The following is a 24,085-nucleotide window of genomic DNA, read 5'->3' as shown; positions in this document are numbered from 1 at the left end:
TCCCTTTGCTGATAGCAGTGAGTCGACTCGTGTTCTCGAGGGTTTCAGAAGAGTTCAACGTGCAGAATAACAAACATCTGACTACATGAGTCTCCTTTTGAAAGACTTGTAATGATCACTGTGTATGATATTTACAAACCTGTGACATCTGGCCATCTTTGTGTGATGCACTGTAGTTGGTTCGTGACAACAACAAAAAAATGCCGGGAGAAGTTCAACTGATCAAAAAGCAATAAAACCATATTCTACATTTGTTATGAAACAGAAGTACTGTTTATGCTCAACAGTCGTGGTTTGCATGGTATGAATCTCCTTATTTCTGTTGTGCTTCATAGTCTTTTAGTTCGACACATTCTGAAATGCATACAACCTTTGTAAAGTACGTTTTCACAAGAAGAGCGCAATGCGTTCTCGATGTTTTAGTCATTGTTATTATAAAAGTTATTGTTATTTATATTTAAGGGATATTTAGATTTTAGATATGTTATCTTGCTTATTATAATAGTTAACAATATGTTTGGTCAGGGAAGTTACTAGTTTTCGAGATTGCTATAAAACAAATTCTATTATAACCTGCCACCAAATAAGATTGCACTGTTCTGTACTGCTGTACAGTGTCTGGATTTATTTCTGCTCTTTTCACGTTTCTCAAGTCAAATTGTTTCTCCAACTTGTAGACCTTCGTCGGGCCTCGAGTTTGCAGAGAGATACCAAAGTATTCCACAGACACCCCTAAAGTTACTGGCTCTAAGATATCAAGACCTTTTTATCAATCTCAGGAAGAAACCTACAGGAGGTGTAACAACGGGGCGTTAGCAGAAATATATCATTTCCCCTTATAACAGTGGTGAAACTAATGAGTACATGTGCTATTTTTTTTTTCTCAACTCTGTGCTGTGACTCTTGCTGTATTTATGTTTTAGACTTGATGTGATGGGTTTGTTGTTTGTCCTCGTGAAAATGTCAGTGATTCTTCATGTTTATGCCTTCTTAGGGCAAAGATCAAAGGCTGTTTCTTTTGAAGAAACTTTTTTCTTTTCTTTTTTTGTTTTTGTTTCCTCTTAGACAGTTTTTGTAGGACGTTTAATTAATTCTACCGCTGACAGTCGATTCACACCTGGGTCACACTGTAATGTGCAATTGATCTGTCCGAGCCTTCACCCTTCCCTCAGTGTAACACGTGTAGGTGTAGGATGAGACCGATTCGCTCATGTTTTCCACGTACCCTCGTTTATTTTTGCTTTGAATATTCCTCATCAGGCACATTCCGAGAAACTTTCTGCCTTTGATTTTGTGTTTTATAGTCACACAAATAAAGCTTTATGCATTTGAGGGATATGGACAGCATTTCTAGTCATTTTCTTTGAGAATCGTTTATTCGTATAGTTAGGCCTTTAATCGTTTTATCATTTTTGCACTAAGAATGGCATAATCAAGTTACTGTTCCCTTGTTGGTCATGATTGAGCGTCGCAAGCTTGTCGTGTTTCTGTTCTTTGATGGATTGCTCTACGTATACTGTAACCATCTTTCTTGTTTCTCCACCATTTGCATATTATATAAATGTTATCACTCTCAAATAATTTATTGCTAACAAAAAAATGAAACAAAAAACATGCTACTGATTGTATGTATTTTTAAACAAAGCCTATTTTTTCTGTAAAAAAAAAGACTGTGTTCAGCACTTTTATTCTGGGTTGTGCTTTTGTTTTCTATATATTTATAATTTAGATCCAAATGTATATATTGTAAAATTTGTGCCTTTCGACTAATTCTTTAAAAAGGTTTTCTACTCATTAAAGGAAGGACTATATGAAATTGCAATCTTAACTTTGTAAACAAATAAAAACTTGAAGATTGCTGAAACTGAGCCTGGTTTCTTCACCTGGGTTGCAGAATTGTTGCAGGTTTGTGGACGAACGTGGAGACTACACGTGTACAAGTCACATTAGGAAAATACACTGCAGAACTGTTATAGATCAGAATTATTCTACAAACATTTGTGTTCAGCAGGTAACCACAAAATTTCTGTTTGTAAAATTTCAGCACGACTAGTTTCTGTCAACGATATGTTGCAGTGTCACGTGACTTAGACAGACAGTCACACAACCACAGATAAATCACTGAATATGCTACCAGATACAAACCCAGGGCTATCTGAGCCAGAGCTGCTGTGTCCTAATAATAATTTTTTTTAAAAAGAGTTCAAAGGACTGAAAAGTTAGTCTGAAAACATCTTTACTTTGTCAAATCAAAGATTTATTGAGGTGTGTTAGCTGTGCAAAGCAGGACGAGGGGCCTTCTGCAGGGGCCCATATTGAAATCTGCAGGCATACATATACACCTGAAACCTGCAGCAAGCTTCTTTTTTTTTATTTAACATGTTTCCAGTTGTACATTTCCATAGTCATTTTCCAAATATTGTAGCCTATCTGAAGTTCCCATAATATAACTATAAAGCACAGAGACAATAAACAGTTAATAAATTGTTAGCCCAGTTTATTTACAGTTTAGTTTCACTTCCTTATAAATAAATGTAGGCTACTTATACTGTACAACTTTTACAAAAAGTCGAAATGAAGACAATAAATGGTGACTGTGACAATTACACGCTAAAAAAAAAAAAAAAAAAGCCCGTGTCTTAATCATTTGTGTTCAATTAATGTTGCTTAAATCAGAGATAAACATATAAACGTATGTCTACGCTTATCACACCTACAACTGGGAGCGGGGCATATTTAAGAGGAGGACACACTTCCTGCAGATGACGCTGTGCTCGCGTGAAGACGTCGTGAAACTCACCTGGACGTCGAGCCGTCGACGCCACGCCTCCTCGCCTCCTCACCTGCGCTCAGGAAGATTTGGGAGAAAACCTTTCAAACAAGCGAAACAGTCGAAGCGAGCAAGTGAGACATTGTCTTGGGGCTTCTTCTTTTTTTTTTTAAAAACACACAAAAAAAAAAACGCGGACGAGTCGTCAGAGCTGGACGGACAAACGTTGTCTTAACTACACGGAGGACGTTTACAGGTACGTCAGCGTCATGTGTGTCATTGCTTCCTGTTACACGGCGTGTCCGTCAGTCCGCATCACCAGCGCCGGAGAGAAATGCGAAGTTCTAGAGAAACATTTGAAACTCATGCGGCCTTTTTTATTTTTTTACTGAAAGTCCAAACAAAGACAACTGTGTTTTGTGTAAAGCGGATTGCTGTAACTGCGCTTTAAAACGTTCAGCCGCCCGTCAAGGAGCATGTGCGGCCTCGTTACTTCAGGCTGGATGTTTACGGGACTATGAGCTTCGTATCTAATTGACGTGTTCTTTTGTCCTGAGTTTGTATTTTATTTTTTATTATTATTATTATTTTATTTTTTTTAAATTTTGCCTGATTATAGGCCTGCATGTCAACTGCGGTCGTGGTTGGTGGGATGGTGGCTGTCAGCTGCGAGCCCCGCTCTGCTTCCTCACCTTACTGGTTCTGCCACACGCGCAGGTTTCTACCTGCCTGCACACACAGTTTCACAATAGTTTCGGCTGCATTCCCAAACTGTTGCGTCTTCCTTTCCCCTGACCACAATCAAGAGTATTTACTGATACACCGTTTGATTGGGGATCACTCGACTCCATTAAGAGCTCGCTGTTTTGCAAAAGCTTTGTGGGGAACCACCGTCTGCATCCCCCAACTCTCGGACATCCTCTCAGAGTTGCGTGAGGCTGATATCACCTAAAAAAAAAAAAAAAATCCTCCATCACAGCAGCCTCTATGTAACTTGTTATTCAGAGTGCGTCTGCGTGCTCGTTAGTTTCCCACTTTTGGTTCTGATCATAACTGAGATGGGACCCCTTTTCGCCTCATTCTTTCAGCTGCAGCCAGCCACTAAGAAATACAAATATAATTCAAAGCGGAAGATTTGTTTATTTTGAAGATTTTTTTTTTGTTTTTTTTTTTGTAAACAGTTCATCACATTGATTTCATGATAAAAACGTGATATTACTATAAATAAATTCCTTCTGGTTGATTTGCAATAGAACCCAAGTGATACTGGATTTGTGGGACTGACATTTGGGGGGGAGAGAAAAACATTCTGATATCTACACGTCAGCCGATATTCTTTTTTTTAATTTCCATATACTGTATAAAAAGGATATAAAGATAAAGATCAAATAAAGTTGTGACAGCAGCAGGTCCTGTCCGTCCACTCACTAACATGATGACGCAAATAGGCCGGTCAGAGTTTCACGGCGCTGTCGGTAACTTGTGTGTAAAACAAACATGCGTCGATCTCCCTTCCCTCTCTCACTCGCTCACCTTGCAGAGGTATGTGGTGCAGAGAGTGTAACATAAATAGTGATTGGCCTCTTCCCAGCATGCCTTTCTTCCTCCATAACTTCTGAGAGCGAATTGAATTTCACCCTCCCGGGTTGTATTCACGGAGGCCCGAGCACGCACGACGTGACCCCTGAGGTTGTCTGTGTAGGTCCAGGTAGTTATGAAGTGGCCGTTTGTCATGTTCAAACGCGGCTGATGAACACGCCACGTCGCTCTGAGCGGAAGCTACGAAAGTCCCCCGCTCCCGTGATAAAAGTCACCGACAGCTCGGTAAACTTCTGGAGTATTTGTCCCGCAAAGCTCTGTAATTTACACGGAGGAGCTTTCTCTGCTGTCGCACACTTAACTGCTGTGGTTTTGAGAGGCTCTCGGTCATTCGTTTATTTAGAGTATCTTACTGTTGAAGAATTTGAGCTTCGCCTCCGTGTTCACAGTGAAGTTGAGCTCGTAGCTGAGTCGATGCTGCGGAGGTGAGAGTTGGTGGTTTGCATGTCGCACGGCCAACAGGAGTGGCCTCCGTTTGAAGTGAAAGAAACAGGGCTGCCTCTCAAGTGAACTCTCTGAGCCAGGAATGAGTGATCGTTCACCTACTCAAGCTGGACACACCCTTTGTCGAGTGCTTGTTTTCAGTAGCAGGAGTAGTCGCCAGCCGTGCTATTTTTTGTTTTTCTCCAGATCAATTATTAATTGATACCAATTATTAATTGATCTGATAATCGCTGTCACACCTGGCTCAACCCAAGCCAGCACCTGGCAGCTGTAATGTTGCTGGCTGCTGCTAATTCTCACAACGGCAACGTTGTGTCATGCAAACTTCAATCTGTGGACGAAAGTACTCCGCTTTAGAGCGCGATAAGCTGTTTTAATACTTGTTTTTTTCTGTACAACGTTCAGGTACAACATTGCCCCTCCCTCTTTGTTCTTCCTCCTCCTCTCTCTCTCTCTCTCTCTCTCTCTCTCTCTCTCTCTCTCTCTCTCTCTCTCTCTCTCTCTCTCTCTCTCTCTCTCTCTCTCTCTCTCTCTCTCTCTCTCTCTCTCTCTCTCTCTCTCTCTCTCTCTCTCTCTCTCTCTCTCTCTCTCTCTCTCTCTCTCTCTCTCTCTCTCTCTCTCTCTCTCTCTCTCTCTCTCTCTCTCTCTCTCTCTCTCTCTCTCTCTCTCTCTCTCTCTCTCTCTCTCTCTCTCTCTCTCTCTCTCTCTCTCTCTCTCTCTCTCTCTCTCTCTCTTGAATAAGTACCATTTCATGTCACAGTGACTGGACACTGCTAAGCAAACAGTGCCACTTCCTGATCCTCGGACACAGCAGGGCCTGTGTAGGAACCCAGCAAACTTTACTCGGGGCTGGAAGACCTATAGTGTAGCAAACACCCCGTCAATTATTAACAGCCCAGTGCTCTCATTCCTCCGAGGTAACCATAGCAGCCAGCCGACTGAAACACAGCCGGCAGCCCGGGACCTGCTGCTGCCCTGTGGGAAAGTGAACCAAGACGCGCACATACCACTCACAATGGCAGCAAGTGGACCTATTTGACTCTGTGAACCCGTCACGAAGGGAATAACTGAGGATACAGAACAAATCTTTGGCATGATGGACGCGTGAAACTTGGGAAACTGTTGGGAGCAGAGCAGTGACTGCTCCCCCCCCCTTATATTTTAATTTGAATAGTTTGAAGTCTCTTTTTTTTTTTTTTTTTTTTTGCCGTGGCGTCTTCCCTGTGGATTGTTTGTCTCCGGAGGACGTGCAGACCTGCACCTCGTGTGACTGAGATACAGACTACGACGTCATTCCTGCGTCCAACTGAAGAGTTTTCTGCCCGAGTGTGTCAGCAGGTGTTTTTTTTTCTTTTTCTTTTTCTAAGGAGAAGGCGACCGCGTTATCGTTATGAATCTGACACGGCGAATGAAACTCCTGAAGCACTTTGGCTCTGTGCCTCCAGAGCCTCCGCCACCACTGCTGGTGGTGCCTGTAAGTGGATGCATAGTACTGCAGCATATTAGTGCATGAACCAGAACTTTATTAGTGCATCCTGATCTTTTACAGCAGATCCTCTTTTTATTTACGCTTGCCGAGCAGTCAGGTGAGAGAAAGAGGGCGTATGCCGTACATTAGACATGAAACTTAACAAAAATAATTGTCAACCAATATGATGACCAGTTACAGATAAAAAAAAAAAAAAATCCGTTATGCAACATCTGTGTTTTTGCACTTTTTGTATCGTTCTATTCTAAAAAAAAATGATCCATGAGCAGACCTTTGCTGGTATATTGAGCACCATTTCTGTCCAGTCTGATTTGATGACACACACTTAGCTTTTTGGCTTTCTTTCAAACTGCGTTAGAAATCTCACAATAACATTCTGATTAAGTTATTTGACATATCACAAAAGACAAAGTTGTAAATTGTCAAAATTTCAGAAAAGAAAATAGGCAGGCTGTCTATTTATAAACTCACAAATGTGACCTGTTGGAGGAAATGAATCTAAAACTTTGCATAAAACATGCAGAGTTTCGCAATGCAGAATTCAGTATAGAAGGGTCAAAGCAGTGGAAGAATTTGTAATTGCACAAGCGGAATAATATTTACTTCCGAGTAGAAAGCAGCGAACGTCAAGTTCAAGGGCTCGATAACGGATGGAATTTGCCTCTCGCTCATATTTCTTTCTATATAATCTTACATTTCCAGAGTAAAACACCTGCAGCCGGGTGATATCCATCCCTTTTGAGGGATTCAGGGCTGCCTCTGTGTGTTGACAGGACCCCGTCACCTTTTTTTTTTTTTTTTTTAAGGTGCCTCACTGTTCCGATATCTGTCTGTGGGGGGGGTTCATTCAGTGCAGCGCCACCTTAAATCCACGCTCGTGAAAGGGCACCAGAGAGTCACTCCGAGCGGGCAAAGGCTTTCAGGGGGAGGAGCGCTCGCCAGGTGAGGTCTCTCCTGGATGCTTTCTCCCCCCCCCCTCTCCTCTCTGCCTGCTGGGACAGAAACATCACAGCTGGTCATATTACAAATAATTTCAGCAGGAGGATCGGGTTCCTGCTGGACCGCAGCCAGCGTCCACACGGAGCTGATCTGAGGAGAGAGAGTAACTAGAGTTGGATAACTTGGGATCTGTGATTGTTTTGCTGGTGCCGTATGGAATATAAAGAGCCGGCTGTTCGCTTGAGCGCTTCAGGCCGCAGGTGTTTTGTTCAGCTCGGCAATCCCAGCAGGAAATGGAAGTAAGGTTCAAAGACCAAATGGTAAGTGGAGAGGGAGAAGTACGAAGCATTCGTTGGTTGTACCGTTTACCTACACGTAGCTGTTCAAAATGAAGGAAGGACATCAATCATTACTGATGTGCGCGTGAGGCCTCAGCTGCATGTTGGTCAGAGCTGCTGAAGGTGCAGGAGTGTCGGAGACGACGGCGGACTCCGGGCTGAGGCCAGTAGGCGGGAAAATCACTGTCGGCTCTTAAAATCTGTGGTCAGTTTTTACTTCTTGTGCTCAAATTTATCCGGTGCGTCGGATTTTGCTGTATTAAGTTCGTGACAGAAGAAGTTTGTTTTTGTAAATCCACCTTTTTTTTGTTGGGGGGGGGGGAGGGGGATTCTGGCTGAGAACAGAAACCCTGTTTTCATATTTTCTTTCTTTACCTTCAGTGGTGGATAATTGTTAAAGATATTTTAGGAGGGATTTTATGATCTTCAGTTTCGCATCCGCTCCATTATTATGGCCTATGTTCAGAGTTAAAGAGTAACTGATTGTGTTGTCAGTGTGTGTGTGTGTGTGTGTGTGTGTGTGTGTGTGTGTGTGTGTGTGTGTGTGTGTGTGTGTGTGTGTGTGTGTGTGTGTGTGTGTGTGTGTGTAATTCAGCTTTGTTATTTCATAGGGCTGTCCAGCAGATTAGTGTTGTAACAGAGTCGTCCTCCTCCTCGGTTTCCTCAGTAGGACAGTGATAAAGTTGTTTTACAGCCTTGTTCGCCCTTTGCTCTTTGTTTGATTCAGTTACTACTCCGGCTAATCCTGATTTATTAATAACCGTGCTACACTTGCCTCCGTTTGGTGGGCAGAATGAGGCGTTCAAGGGACTCTCTACTAACTTCATTATTTTTGTCTGCTTGTGTTTTTTTAAATTGACAGACTCGAGTGGTCTTTCAGTCGTGGCCTTGCTTCACTCTCAGCTTCAGGTATCAGTGTCAGAAAATCCACCGCCAGCCCGAGTTTATGATTAACGTCGTCAAACAAATGGCCAACTGTTCACCGGTCTTACACCTGCACTCCTCCCTCCCTCCAGGAGTGACTTTAAGATTTTTGTGGTGATCTTACACGAGACCTATACTTCTCGATAATTGTGTTTTCAGTAGTTTTATTGACAGTTGTTCCATTAATAGTATTGAAGTTGGCTTACTTTGAGAAAGCAAAATTCTACTTGTATAGTTGCGTGAATGTGTTTGGATGTGACCAGATGTTGGATTCTTGGCTGGCGTTTGCGCTCAAGGAGTTGCTTTAACGTTGTAAGTGTCCCCCTGTAGTTGCACACACTTCGATGCCTTGTTATTTGCCGTGTTGCCTACATAAGCTTCCGTAGTTTTTGAACAAACTCCGAGCTGTTGTTGACCCCCCTAATGTCAACAACAGTGCACCTCTGTGTCTCCTCTGGCTTTCCCCGTTCTCACTGGAGCTCAGCAAGTGTCCTCCTCAAGTCTATGAAATAAAGGCCACAACCACCCCGAGCTTTGTGTTGCTTGTATTTAAAAAGAGATAGTATGTGGGGGAAATGCAATTTGTGAGAGTCATGCTGCCATGTTAGAGCGGAAAGGAAAAGACTCGTCGTTAATGTAAACGGTTTCCATCAAAACAAACCGAACGGAAATGTAGAACATTGTTGAATAAAGGAGGAACGTTCATGATCCAGTGGAAGGTTTTTCTCTTCCCATGTTTCAGGTGATATTTTTTTTTTTTTTTTTTTTTTTTTAAGAGACTGTCCTCCTCCAAAAAAACCAACAACTTCAAGGATCTTTTATGGGAACAGCTTGTTACAACCTTGTTTCCCTGTTAAGTTTTTAAAGTTAAGCGACCTCGCTGTTCACTTCCCTTTTCCAGACCACAAGCATTGTGTTTATAACTGTTAAGGTGAAATCAGCCCGAATGAGCCACCCGGGCTCAGATGTTTGCGATTCAGTGACGCATTGAGTTTCCTTATCGCCCACGGGATGTAGTGCTCAATAACCGAAAGTCTAAAGAAATAACATGTTTGGTCAGGAAACATCTCTGTTCTTCAAAGCAAGCAATTAAACCGAGAACAAACATCACCAACCTCCGCGGCTGAGTGATTCCGCTGTGGGACTGTTTACAGAGAGTCAGGCACAGAAATGTGAGATGCAGAACAGGCATTGTGTTTGTGTCGATGAAAAATCCCCAAAAAAAAAAAAAAAAAAAAATCTCTTTGTCTCTCGGGCTTCGACAGGCAGCCGACTGCCAAAGTAAATCAACGGCTAGTTTTTTGGGTTTTTTTTTTTGTCTGCAGCGATGCCAAACATTTTGACCGTTATCATCCAATGATGAAAATAGTTGTTATTTGCGTCTCTGTGTCTCTCTATACATTGTTTTTGTACTGTATGTATATGTGTCAACAAGGCCCGTCAACACCTCACAGATAACAGAGCAATGCACGCACACATAAGCAGGTAGCCCCTCCTCCATAATACCGGTCCGGCAGGATCGAGACAGGTGCGAGCACGCTGAGATCGGGTTGAGGAGACACCCGCTCTCTCCGTTCGGCTCAGGCTCAGCTGTCCTCCTCGTAAGCACCCGGATTATATGACGGGATAAATAAATCATGGTTCAATGTTGCCCGAGTTAAATATGCAATTTGCTTAGAGTTATTCTGATCACGGTTGTGTGTGGTTTTCTTTCCAGAAACCGGGCATGGAGGAGTTAACGATATGGGAGCAACATACAATAACACTCAACAAAGTAAGTGGTTGTTTATTTGGTGATTTATAAATGTGTGAAAGGGTTATTTTTGAAGATTCTTGTGTATTTTACTTGTAAAATGTGAATGAAATTACTTCTTTTTTTTTTTTTTGGAGACCATAGCCGATATCTTTGGTGCGTTAGTGCTGTTTGATCTGTGGCTACACAAGTGGAAGTCAAGCCTCTGATAATGGCACTGGGGCGGTTTCAGTCAGGTCTCCGGGGCTATTGTGAAGGGTTCTGGAGGGGAGGGGGGGTTGGAGCTCGGCCGGCGCTTCAGACCTCTCGGTTTCACAGCACAGACTCCAGCAGGAATTCAGAGCGACACACCCTGCTGCACCCCACAGCACCGACTGGCTCTTCGCCGTCCTCGTACCGAAACGCTGCTGGAATGTGTCTCTCTCTCTATCTCTCTGCTGTATCTCCCGCACACGCTCTACCCACCTACTTCCCAGAATTCTTTCCCTCCCTTTCATCTACTGCCTGTCATTTTCTTTCAGTCTCATCTCCTTTTTTCTTTTTTTTTTGTCATTCTCTCAAAATGGCAGGATCCCAAAGTGGGCTTTGGTTTTGCCATATCGGGAGGCAAAGACAAGCCTCACCCAGACACCGGGGATACAGCTGTGGTGGTGTCAGATGTGCTTCCGAACGGACCGGCCATGGGACGACTGTTGTAAGTTTGACTGTAGGAACTTTGAAGACTTGATTGTTTACGTAGGAAGACACATGACCACCTGTCTTGTCTGCATACATATATCAACTTACCCGGAAGGTGCGTTAACCCACCCACATGTGTGTTTTCTCGTTCCTTGCAGCAACAAAGACCACATTGTGATGGTCAATGGAGAGTCCATGGACAATGTCCATTCTAACTACACCATTCAGACCCTCAAGTCGTGTGGCAAGACGGTAAACGTAGTAAGTATTGGAGAAGGCAACGACTGAAATGTGAACGTGTTACTGGTCGGTTATCTCCTGATCTCGGCTCTCCTCCTTCCTTCAGACAGTGAAACGCCCTCGAAAGATCCAGATCCCGGCGACCTCCAGGCCGTCTCGGGCCGCCTCCCACTCCAACCTGCTGGATCAGGATCCTCCCAGACGAACGCGACGCTACTCAGACGGCAGCGACAACCGAGACCGCTACCGGTCCCGTGCTCGCAGCTCCTCGCCCGACCGCAACGGACACGGAAACACACTGCCGCTGATGTCGTCCGGCTACAAGAGGCTGCCGCCCAACGACGTGCCTGAAAAACCCATCAAAACCACTTTGGTTAAAAAGAAAATCACAGACGGTAAGACTTTAAGGAAGGAAAGAAGCAAACCTTTTAGTTTGCCCTGAAGCACTCAAGAGGAGATCCTCACTGCAGAGCAGAACAAACGAATTAAGCTCAGAGGTTTCAGACAAAAGTATTCCACTCGTCTCATCCGTTCCTCAGTGCTGATTTCTGTCTTTCTTTTATTGCAGAGTATGGAATGAAGCTGGGTAGTCAGATCTTTATCAAGCATATGACAGACACAGGTCTGGCTGCAAAAGAAGGAACACTGCAGGAGGGGGACCTCATTCTCAAGGTGAAGACTTGTATATCTTCTGTTATTTTTTTATTTTTTTAAGATAATCTGAAAACCTAGAAACTAAAAGAATTCATCAGGAACATATGAGGGAACGTAATCCTCAGTTTGTGTTAATCGAACTTGTCTCCTGTGAGCAGATCAATGGCATGACGACAGAGAATCTATCCCTGCTGGAGACCAAGCACCTGGTGGAGAAGAGCAGGGGAAAACTGACCATGACGGTCCTCCGGGACCACCGCAAGTTCCTGGTCAGCATACCCGAGGTGGAGGACAGCGCCCCCAACAGTGAGGAAGACCGTCGCAGAGAGAGCAGCTCGGAGCTGGAGGGTAAGGGGTTCAGCAAGAGAGGGGGGGGGAGTCAATGTGAGGGTGGTGGGCAGCTCTGGACTACAGTAATGGCATTAAGGGGAGAAAACAACAAAGAGCAGAAATCACTGCGAGTCAATCTGTAAAAAAAATTCTGGCCTCGCTTTTAACAATTATTTTCGGTGTCCCATCAGACATTTCCGACATTGACGCGGACGTCCCGACTCGCAGAACATCGCGTCAGCCCACCAGAGACAAACGGACACGCAGGTACGGACCCAACTTGACTCTGCCCCACCGCAGAATGAAAACAATAGCTCTATGTATCTGGAGCTCGGGAAGAAAGAAGTAAATGCTGCACTGGATTTGATTTAGTATTGGCTCTCTTTTTTTTCTAAAACCACCGGAAAAACTTTTCTCACCCAGAACGAGAGCTGAACCTCCACCAGCCAAGTCTCGGGATTCATCACCCGTGCGCTCCACTTTGACTCGACCTGTGGCAAGACCCACTCGCAGAGGTCAGTCCTGCAGGGAAACAAGAAAAAACGAGTTGAGCTGTGATTTAAAACCGTGACACCGACAATGGAATCCAAAATAAGTAGACGGCTGGAAAATGAAAATAGTATAACGATGTTTCTAACTGCCGATTATTGTTTCCTCAGCTCCGTCTGAATCGGAGTCGGACCGCAGCGCCTCTCCTCCTATTGTCAGGCCGAGAGAACGAGACAGCCTGGACATGAGGGACCATTCCAGCAGATACAAGTCAGTTCACTGTCAAGTTGTCAAACGGATGTATCTCACACGTGGAGTTAATCAGTCACAAAACTCCGAATGAATATTGAAACACTCAAAATCAATTGCAATTTGAAATATTTTCACGATTCTCATCAAGTATAAAATACAAAAAGTCCAATTAAATGATTTTATTTAATAATCGAAAGTTAGACGTCCTATTTTACAGGCATTTTAGTTTCCTCGGACAATGCAGTGTGAATTTGAGACGCATTAAGTGTCAGCTCTGTACACTGGAGTTTGCGAGAGGCTCCTCGGACCAGGCGAAGATATCCAGTGATATTTTACTTGGCAGTTTTAGTTCACACACGAGACATACATCAGGCTCTATTATGAGAAACGGCTCCAGTATTTTCTTAGTGTACATGTGCATTTGAATTTCATTGTCATCTGTGCAGCTACAGATGGTTGTAACTGACTTTTGACCAAATACTTTTGTATACTGTAGGAAGAAGGAAAAACACACCAGCTCAGTAATTGTTGCTGCTTTCATTCCTCTTTTACGTTCTCCGTCTGAAGTGTCATTTTGCGCGCACACTCTTCTAAAAGCTCCTTTAGCTTTGATTGTTGGCTTTCTCTTAATCCCTTAATTTGTTTTTAAGATTATCTGGATTCATTCTCATCCACAAGAATATCATGCAAGATGCTCAGACGTGAACTTTTTGGTTTGTCTTTTATGCAGAGCTCTGTCAGGAATATCCACGCTCACCGACCATCAATCCTCTCCCGTGGTGCCCAGCTGGACCGCATCTCGGCCCTCCTCCTCCGCCTCACGGCCCCGCAAGCCCGTTTCGGAGTCGGACTCTGACCGCAGCGCTTCCCCGCCTCCACGCAGGGAAAGCCCCCGCCTTCACAATCGATACAAGTACGAACAATCGCTTTATTCTACGCCGAGATTGAATTGGAGTTACGATACGATGTTGTTGTCGTCGTGCATCTTTACAAAACAAAAAAACACTCATTTAACCAACTCAAACATGGAGACAGCAGAAAGAAAATCTTTTCACTCATCATTTTCAATTTTCATCAACATCACCAACTTTTCTACCAGCAGATTACTCCCTAACTCTCTTGTCCTGTTTTTCTTTTCTCTCTCTGCAGAGTTCTTCCTGAACTTCCCCATGTCGGCATCAGACCTTCACCCATCCCCGTCCACCACGAGCTGCCACGGAGGGTCAACTCACCTGTCAGAGTCCCGCCTTCAGGTCAGCACACACACACACACACACACACACACACACACACACACACACACACACACACACACACACACACACACACACACACACACATCTCAACTTCCTTCTGATGGTACACATCCCGGACTTCTTCTGTCACCTCCTTGACAATATTTACTTAATCTTTTAAATGTTTGCTGGTGAACACGCATCAGCAGTCAAACAATTATGAGGTCAGAGCAACACGGGAAAGTTTTTCTTTATAAAAAAAACAAAAAACAATCTGGTTCACAAGTGCTGAGGCAAGAAGACAAAGATTTTTTTGTTTTGTGTAACGCATGAATCCATCACTTTGTTGTGGTGACACACTGCTGATAGAAGTTGGCAATTATCTGGCTTTATTTGTGATTTTTTTATGCAAACAAATTGAAGGGTTGTTTCACCTGAATTCTTAAAACATTGAGTTGAAAGGATGCAAAAATGTTTTAAAAAATATGTGGAAAAGATTATTTTTTTTAAACAAATTGACATGGAAAAGATGTGGGTTTTTTTTAATGATACAAATATACATTTTATAGTGGCATTGAATCTCTTATTGTCAGTGGTAATTTGAAACACTGCATCTGAATAACAAACATAATGATCTGATAAATTATATTAAAAAAAAAAAAGAAAGGAAGAAAAAAAACTTGTTTTGTGCTGCAGCACAAATCTTTCATCTTTTTTTTAAATATTTTTCATATCTGATGTAAGTTTTGATTTCTTCTCAGACTCCGATTCCGAGTCGGACGGCATCTCGGCGCCTCCTCAGAGGCAAAGCACTACGTACAGTCAGGACTCTCTCGGCAGATACAGGTACAGATGAAGGCCCACCCAACCCCCCCCCCCCAACCTCCAAAATCCACCCCCAACCCAACAAGATCTCACGGAGTGGAAACTGAGAAAGAAAAAAAAAAAACTTGTTTTGTGCTGCAGCACAAAAACTGTGGAAACTGAGGCTCTCCTGTCGTTAACTTTAGTTAATCACACTTTTTTTTTTTTTATTTACCGTTAAAACTGAAATTAGCCCTTTGTGTTGTGATTTTTTTTATTGATTTATTAATTTTGTCTAATTTTGTAGCCTTTTTTTTTGTTTTGTTTTTTTCCTTGATTTGTGTCGTTGACTGTGTACAAAGTGTGTTGACAGTTTGTTGACCAATGAATAAAAGTGACATTTACTGAACATCTCCTGTATGTGGCCAAGTGTTGATTAAACAGAGGACGCTTATCACAGAGGCAACAATACTCCGATCAAACGCGTAGAATAGTTCCCTTCTTGAAAATCTTCTTGTTCAAACATCACAATAAACCTGACCCAACAAGATCAAGCAGTCCATAACTACATTAATTAAAATATTTAATTTTGATTGGTCACAAAGCAGTTAACGTCAAAGAGAGAGCTTCCCTCAGAGATAAGAAGGTGAATATTCAACATTTCAGTCTCATCGTCTCATCAATAATCATCATATTAGCCACTGGTCCCCCCCTCGCCAAACGTAACTGAGATTTGTTGTCTTCCTCTTCCCTCACTCCCGCCTCCCTCTCTTCTTTTCCAGAGTTCTGCCTGATGTTTCTCTGCAGCCTCAAGTGGAGCCGCCGAGATGGAGCGCTGCCAGCAACCCGCCACAGGAAGGTGTGTGTGCTTGGTCAAGTTTGAGCTGAAGAGTCTGTTTGTGTTTGTAGAGATCATCATGAACACATACTGAAATCAATTATTTGTATTTTTTTTAAATGTGAAAGTTCAACCTAAAGGGCACTTAGGCTTTTTTTTTTTTTTTTTTTTTTTCTAGCTACTGGTCAGTTATATCCAATACGATGTGCTGAAGTATTAAATGTTTTTGTAAAAAAAATTTTTAATTATTGACTCCACAGCTCGCTCAGAGTCCGAATCGGAGGCCAGTTACGCATCTGTGCCCCGCAGGGCTTCCACAGACAGCGGACACTCCAACGCAGCCGACAACAGACACAGGTGAGACACACCTCTACAACAACATGTAAAGGCGTCAACAACGAGAAGTTGTAAATTACATTTTTTTTTTGTCATGTCCCAAGAAACATCAATACTCTCAGGTTTTCATAAACATGCCTTGTGAGACTAACCACAATCGTAAACTTAGCCAAGTCATCCAAATTGAACCTTAATTTAAGGTTTAGTAACATATTTAATACAAAATACAATGAAAATTAGGATGTTGCACGAGGAAAAACAATATGATTCACTGAGATATATAACACGTGTACTCCATGAGAATATTTAAAGCTGCAGCTGTAGGCAAGGAGAGTTTATTTGTTGAGCATATTTCAACAACAAGGCAAATCAAAGTGCCACACCAGAGACTTCCCCGGCTAACTTCTGGTTTCGCATCATGCTTAGTTGAATGGGTTTAAAATAAATCAACCATGAGGCTCTTCTAGACTGTCCAAATGTTATTGGACTTAATGGATCCAATTCTGATAGAGTGAAATTAGCCTTTTTGTGGGGATTGGGACACCCAAAGGAATTTCTGCACCTGTTTCCAGCCACAGCAGTAGCAATGGAGTAGTAAACAGCAGAGGCGATGATATTAGCACCTGTCGATGGGGTTTTTGTAAATACTCTCACTGGCAGAAGGGGGAGACAAAATGTCCTCCAGGTTTATTAAGCAGTGACATTAACATATTTTGAACGAAACAGGATTTAGTGTTGCATTTGATGTAGAATACAAAGTGAAACCACGAGAAGTATGTTTGCACCTTTAAGTTACTGCCTCTCTGTGGAGATGTGTCTTGTGTGTTTGTGTGAAGCCTTCAGACATCTTCTCCTTTCAATTTTACACTAGTGTTGTCTCACTGCAGCACACTGGTGCACGTGACATGACTTCCTGTCAAGATTTCATCACACACGGTTTCAACTGCTGGCGCACAAAAAACACAGGCCACATTTGATACGACAATATTTTAGAATTCAACTCGCTGATTAATATGTTTCTTTTACGTATTAAAGTAACACGTTACAAGATGAAAAAAAAAGACATATTTTGACATAGTGTTTTCTGTTTCATCTGCTTCTCTCAGAGTCCTGCCTGAGAAATCCTCTTCAGTCGCTGTGAAGCAGGAGCCTCCTCGTCACGTTTCACCACCCAGCCGACCGCCTCCTGATGGTGAGATTACTCTTCTGTGTCACATCCTCTCATCCTCATCCTCTCCTCGTCTGTCGTGAAGATTACAGATATAAATATTAGACCAGGTTGATTCTTGACTGCAGTCTCTTTATTTCCTTCAGATTCTTCAGAGTCAGATCAGCTTTCACATCTCAGGAGGTCTGGGAGCTCCGAGCGGGAGGAGGCCCGTCGCAGGTTCAACCGAGTGATATTTTTTAACCTCATACAACAGACAACTATGAAATCATATCAGTAATATGACACGTTAAAAGTGTCTTCTTCCACGTAGTTTCCTCCAGCACTGTCACTTTTATAAATACACAAAACAATATCAGCCACTGTGTTTTCTCCGCCTCGCAGGGCTCCTCCAGCTGCTAATGGTACTGGCACCCTCAAGTCTGGGATTTCAGTGAAGAGCAATCCACCACCCTACTGTAAGGCTCAGGAGAAATAACCCGACTGACATAAAATAATTTTGATAATTATTTAATAGTTTGAGTGTTTCTAATTTTGCTCATTGTGTTATTATTTAATTTTTTTTTAATCATTTATGAAGTAAAAATGTCAAAGTTTGGGTGGTTAGTTTCACACTGAACCTAGATACTCATGTATTAGTTGGAGGTCAAAACAAAAAGGGAGTTTTACAGCCTCATTTTCAGATCAGGTTATTTGTTTTTGATGTTTCATAGTAAAATTAGTAAGTGATTAATCAAAACCATCAGGAGGGACTCTCCAAACTTTCCGTATCTCTTCCAGCTAAAACTGCAGAAGAGCCCATCTACTCCCTACCGCCAGATTCTTACCCATCGTCTAATCCAGGGTGAGTGTTGTTTTATGTTGTTGTTGTTTTTTTCAATGCCGGTCCGTCTGTCTATAAACACGTTGTTGAGCTTGTAAATTCAACTGTAATCTGATTCCTCTGCTGTCTGTCGCAGGTACAGCTCAGACGTGCACACCGTGTCATTTGTGAAGGAGCGCAGTATGGGCCTGAGACTCGTGGGAGGCAACGATGTCGGTATCTTTGTCGGTGGAGTTCAGCCACACAGCCCTGCGTATGAACAGGGCATGAAGGAGGGAGACCAGATCATGCAGGTGACCTCATTTTACCTTACATCGGTTCATTATTATCACTTAGATTAACAGTAATGAAGAGGTGCTGTGTGTATCGATGTCACCATCTAGAAACAGGATGACGTTGCACCTTTTAAAACTCTTCTGAGTCTCCACAAAATGTAACAAGTCAGCACAATTTATCCTGTTACATGCAGGGGTTTTCACATCAAATCACACATCTCCAGTTTGATTATTTAAGAATCACACTTACACTTTATACACTTATAAACTTTTTTTTTTTGGACTAAAATATAACCAGATCAGAATAAGATCTTGTAGTTCAGGATGCTAAATGATAGAAATCTAAATGTAATCCAGAAAACTCTTTAATGTGTATTTGGAGGGCTTCTTTTGTATCTACTACTCTTTTGGCTTGAATCCCTCTAATATTGAGATCACACTTCAAACTATATTTACAGACTCGTCTCTCATTTTTTTTTAGGTTAATAAAATGGATTTTGCCCATTTCACTCGAGAAGAAGCCGCTAACTTCCTCCTCGACATCAAGCCTGGAGAACAGGTGGCGATCTGCACACAGAACAAGATGGACCGTAAGTTTAGATCAAAACAAATCAGAGGAAAACTCCTTTCGAGTCTTGTTGATTAAGAGAGTATATTAAATCCGAACTTTGCCTCTTCAGTTTATAAGAAGATCATCAAGTCCAACCTGGGAGACAGCTTTTACATCCGCACCCACTTCGACCAGGAGCCGGAGGGCCCCATCGGTCTGGGCTTCACCAGAGGAGAGGTGTTCAGGGTGGTGGACACAATGCACCGTGGGAAGATTGGCAACTGGCTGGCCATCCGCATGGGGAACGACCTGCACGAGATGGACAAGGGTACCATCCCCCACCAGGCCAAGTGAGGAAGTAGGAGATGGAGAGGAAACTTGGATGTCTAGTTTAACCAACAGAATTAAGTTTTTCTGTCTGTCATCATGTCCTGCAGGGCCGAGAAGCTGGCCAGCATCGAGCAGGTGCAGCGGGCAAGCGGAGAGAGGCAGGTGTCAGGGCCGAGAGCCGAGTTCTGGAAACTACGGGGGCTCAGAGGGAACAAAAAGAATGAAAAGAACGTCCGACGGACTCGTGACGACCTGCTGCAGCTCACCATTCAGGGCAAATTCCCTGCCTACGAAAGAGTCCTGCTCAGGGAAGGTTGGCAGCTTCTTCATCCTCACACACAAGAAGTTGTTCTGTTAAAAGTCCATAACTAGTCAAACAAGGTTTAACACAATTGAATTGCTTGTTTCTCCAGCTAATTTTAAACGGCCCATTGTCATTCTGGGTCCTATTAATGATATCGCCATGGAAAAGCTGGCCAGAGAGATGCCGGATGAATATGAAATTGCAGGTTGGTTTCTTTTTTTTTTTTTCTTTCCTCGGAGTACTCCTCCTCTTCTTTTTGTGTGAGTAATATGAAAGTAATCATCCCTCCCTATCTTTGTCACGTATTTCTCTCCTCTCCTGCTTATATTAAACATTTGTTTCTTTGCTGAATTATTCCAGAGATGGTTTCTCGCAGTGGAGGAGGAGGAGGAGACAACGGCTCCACAGTTATTAAACTGGACGCGGTGAGGAAAATAGCAGAGAAGGTAAGCAATAACAATCAAAAGTCAACTTAGCAAGTAGAAGTAAGTTTATATTTACAATCACTTTTTACTATAAAAGTCCTGTTTTCGGTGTGTTTTTCTTTCCTCCTCCCAGGACAAGCACCCTCTGCTGGACATCACGCCCACTGCAGTGGAGAGGCTGAACTACATCCAATACCATCCCATGGTGGTGTTCTTAGATCCTCACAGCCGCAAGGACGTCAAGGCCATGAGGCAGAGGTACAGCCCCAACTCCAACAAGAGCTCCAGACGCCTTTACTCTCAGGCTCTGAAGATCAGGAAAGACTGCAGCCACCTTTTCGCAGGTAGTCATCCCACATGGGCAAAGTCTCAAATACACTCTATACAGTACAAGGAAAAAGAATGTTGGTTTTTTAATTTATGAATCCTTGGACAGATGTAGCTCTAGAAATCTACGGTGTGAATTCATCCCACTTGTAGTTTCACTCTGTTTATATTATCTCTCCTGACTTCAGCACGTGTCGACCTGCAGCCCAACTCCAACGTTTGGTACGATAGGCTGAAAGATAAGATCCGCCACCAGCAAGCCAAACCGGTCTGGGTGTCTGAAGTCACGGTACAACACACAGCTCCTCTATATGAACACACACACACACACACACACACACACACACACACACACACACACACACACACACACACACACACACACACACACACACACACACACACACACACACACACTTCTCATTGAATGTGCCACAGTCATGACAGATATACCCTCGTCAGGATGGGAAAGGTTCATTTTAAACTGTTTTGTTTGACAAAAGTGAAAGAAATGCATAAATATTTAACGTGTATTAGATATTTGATGTATTTATGCACTTTTTGTATTTTTTTTTTCAAATAAATCGATTTTTTTTTGTTATTTAAAGTTATGTTAAATGTATGTAATTTATCTTTCTGCCCAGTTGGAGAGCGGCGGAGAGCAGGATTTAGATGCTCTGGACCAAACCCAGTCTGACTACCTCAGTGCTGCCAGTGACCTGGAGGACACCGATGGAGAGCCCTTCACAGACGAGGCCTACACCGACAACGAGGAATTGGATGAGGCTTACCCCGGTCAGAATGCAGCCACGCTCCCGCGAGGCTCCAGGGTGGCCGGAGCTGCTTTAGCCCGATCGTCTGAGCCGGCCTCCGGCCACCACAGCCCCACTGTGGAACCGGAGCCTCACGCTGACACGTATTCACTCCGAGAAATGCCTCCGCTGATGCACGTACCCGAGCCCAGGTCCGTCCGGCAGGAGAATTACAGCCCGACTTGCAGCGCGGAGGAGGTAGACCCCTCTCACCGCAGTTTTACAGACTCAGACTTCAGTGCTCTGGATGTAGTTGCACCCACCACTCCGTCGGATGGGCCACCAGATTTTCGAGCCCCTGACCCCTCCACTCAATACGCTGTGAACGAGCCTACACGTGCTGAGGTGCAGCGTGACCGCTCGCAACAGGCCAACCTGTCTGCTACCGAAGAGAAGTTACAGCAGGTGGGTGCTCTCATTTTCAAGGACTTTCAAGTCCAGTCATTTTAAATCAAGTACGCTTCAGTCCTTCATTCAACAAAATTGACGACAAGTTTAAGAATTTAAGTGAGTTTTAAGCAACAGACTTTCCCAGGTTTTAGCTTTTTAAATGTGAATATCTCCTGGTTTTTTTTTTTTTTTTTAGTGCTTTGTGATGGACTGGACATCTTTCAGTTTTAGACTTTTAATCAGTCTGTGTGCTAACAAAGTTACAAAAAGAAAATAGATGTCATTGGTGGTTTAGCGTCTCTTAATTTTGAAACGTTAACATTTAAACATCCAGAGTTGGAGTTGGTTCGAGTTGCATCTTGAGCGGAAAGTTTCCATTTTGAAAGTTGCAAACTTCGTGGAAAATTTTTAACTGCAGTAAACCACAGCGGATACATGCATAAAAAAACTATCGCAACTTGCTATATTCCCATTATTTTTTATCAAAGAATTTTGTTCCTTGTTTGACCACCTCTGATTTTTACCAGCTGTGTAAAACTCTTGTATTGACATTAACATTTGTACACCACAAACACAACCTTTGACCTTTGCATAGAGATTCAAATAAAGGTTTGTTGTTAAGGCAAGTTCAAAGTCTGTAACTTGACTTTACTGAATCACATCTGTGGATCACCACAGGTGTTTCATGCTGTATGTTTTGCAGTAGAATGAGTTCAACCTCAATTATCATGTAAAGAATTACAAGCAATCCTTTAAAATAATTGTTGTCTTTTGTTATAGGCTCGCTTAGCAGAGCCACAGGCACAGGCTCAGGAAAAGAAAGGCCCTCAGTTCATCGTGTAAGTCTTCTCCAGCTGTCGCTGGCTTTTTGGGATTCATGTCATGAAAGTAGACCGAGGTTTTGTGCCCATTTCGACCCCTCTGTTCTCCTCAACAGACTCGCACATCACCACCAAGCCGTCCAGTTCAGACGCACACAGATCCGAGGCAGCGACAGCTCTGAGGACGAGGAGGACGAGACGGAGGACATCGAGTGGGGACCCGCAACCGAACTGTAGACACACCGAGGCTCAATGCTGCCGTCCGGTGACCTAACGAGGACACGGAAACAATTTCACTCACGACAAACTCTTGTTTCTTAGAATATTTTGTACATTTTCTTTTCCAAATTTATCTGAAGATTTTCGGCAGCCGACACAAAGAGGCTCCTCGTTCGGGTGTGAGCTCGTGGAGACTTTTGTGTTCAAGATTACTGCAAACTTTATCGACAACTACAGGTTTTAACATCACAGAAAAGGTTCTCGAATAGATGTTAAGATTAAAGTACCTGATTTCTTTTCATATTTTTTTATTTAAAAATCTGATGTGACACAGATCAGTCTACCCTTTGTTACACTGTCATTTACAAAGTCTAGTTTTATTAGAAATCTTATAAAATGAGACTCCTTATCTGGAAATATATAAAAGGACATTCATGAACTATTTGGATGCTGCTTCAACTTCTTTTTCTACATTAAAACAGTTTTTCCTGATTTCAAAGTAGTTTGTGTTCAATGACGCAAGATGGCAAAAAGTCCAAAACCTAGAAATGTTTTTCATGGTTTTTTTTTTGGTTGTTGTATTTTCAAATTACAGCCTTGATCTCTGATATTAATGTAAGTGATATGGAAATTACATTTGTTGCCATGGACGATCACTGGACAGTAAAATTTCAAAATCAAAGTGCGCGCTGCTTCAGTTTCCTCTGATCGCCCCAACTTGGTCATTTTATGTTTGTTTTTTTTACGAACGTGTTTGGTAACATGAACAACTAAAGTACAATTAAAACTGAACCACAAGATATTTTCACTAAATCTTGTACATGTACAAAACCTTTTTTTTTTTAAACCTTATACGAGTTGATGCTTTGCATATAGATGACTTAGATTCTTAAATACATTCGGGGAAGTGGAGCTGAGATTAGAAGCACACAACTAACTATTGTCCCAGGGGCTCCCTCCTTATATCCACACTTACTATTCAACAAGTATTCATTCTTTCATTTCATTTCATCGGGTCAATTTTCATTATAATATCATTTATTATATTATCTCTTTAGTGGTACGTGAAAGTGGAAACATCAGTCTAAAGTGCCGCTTATCATTTTAAAGCAGTTCTAATTTCAGCTCAAATTCAAATGTGTTCATTCATTTTTAATCAGTGCTCAGGAGTCAATGGGATGGAGGCAGACTCTCAAATCTGTGGAAAAGGAAATAAATGAAGGCAAAGAAATGCTAGTAAAATTATAAAAATTGTATAGTTAAATCATTATGAGCCTCAAACAGGAATTGTTATTGTTGGAATTTAAAGACTGTTTTACTTTGAAAAACGTTTGTAGGTTTTATTTTTTCCCTTTTTGAAATTCGCAGTGTATATAAAATTTGCATAACTGAAGCTCATTTTAAGTTTTGTTTTTGTAATTCAAGTAACGAGCAGGTTTTCAGTTTCCCCGAAGTTCAACTTCTTGAGATGTTGGTATCGGTCTGAATTTCAACAAGATCTTTTTTTTTATTATTATTATTTTTTATAA

At 42.5% G+C, this 24,085-nt stretch overlaps 1 protein-coding gene across 5 annotated transcripts; it reads left to right on the top strand.

Moving 5' to 3' along the window:
• The first annotated feature begins 2,929 nt into the window (after positions 1–2,929).
• On the top strand, positions 2,930–23,048 carry tjp3 (tight junction protein 3). 5 transcript variants are annotated; one of them, XM_069694852.1, is made up of 30 exons: positions 2,930–3,026; positions 10,221–10,277; positions 10,826–10,950; positions 11,093–11,195; positions 11,281–11,569; positions 11,743–11,846; positions 11,987–12,176; positions 12,350–12,425; positions 12,582–12,673; positions 12,818–12,917; positions 13,630–13,812; positions 14,049–14,152; positions 14,896–14,980; positions 15,721–15,797; positions 16,037–16,133; positions 17,219–17,304; positions 17,427–17,499; positions 17,665–17,738; positions 18,061–18,124; positions 18,240–18,396; positions 18,860–18,968; positions 19,059–19,278; positions 19,366–19,571; positions 19,672–19,767; positions 19,923–20,008; positions 20,121–20,331; positions 20,503–20,603; positions 20,959–21,531; positions 22,297–22,355; positions 22,454–23,048. In XM_069694852.1, the coding sequence occupies exons 2-30, from the start codon at positions 10,230–10,232 to the stop codon at positions 22,572–22,574; spliced, it is 3,909 nt and encodes a 1,302-aa protein (XP_069550953.1). In that variant the 5' UTR covers positions 2,930–3,026; positions 10,221–10,229; the 3' UTR covers positions 22,575–23,048. The 5 variants fall into 5 exon arrangements, with proteins under 5 accessions (XP_069550953.1, XP_069550951.1, XP_069550954.1 ...); XM_069694850.1 differs by lacking the exon at positions 2,930–3,026 and adding an exon at positions 5,692–6,287; XM_069694853.1 differs by lacking the exon at positions 2,930–3,026 and adding an exon at positions 6,294–7,244.
• Positions 23,049–24,085: the final 1,037 nt, after the last annotated feature.

The sequence above is a fragment of the Brachyistius frenatus genome, unplaced genomic scaffold (genome assembly GCF_029030835.1).
Source record: "Brachyistius frenatus isolate BFR_SWC_R1_liver_20210118 unplaced genomic scaffold, ASM2903083v1 Contig_18, whole genome shotgun sequence".
NCBI lineage: Eukaryota > Metazoa > Chordata > Actinopteri > Embiotocidae > Brachyistius > Brachyistius frenatus.
Note: the sequence above shows the minus strand (reverse complement) of the source record. Positions and strands in the feature narration are given on the sequence as shown.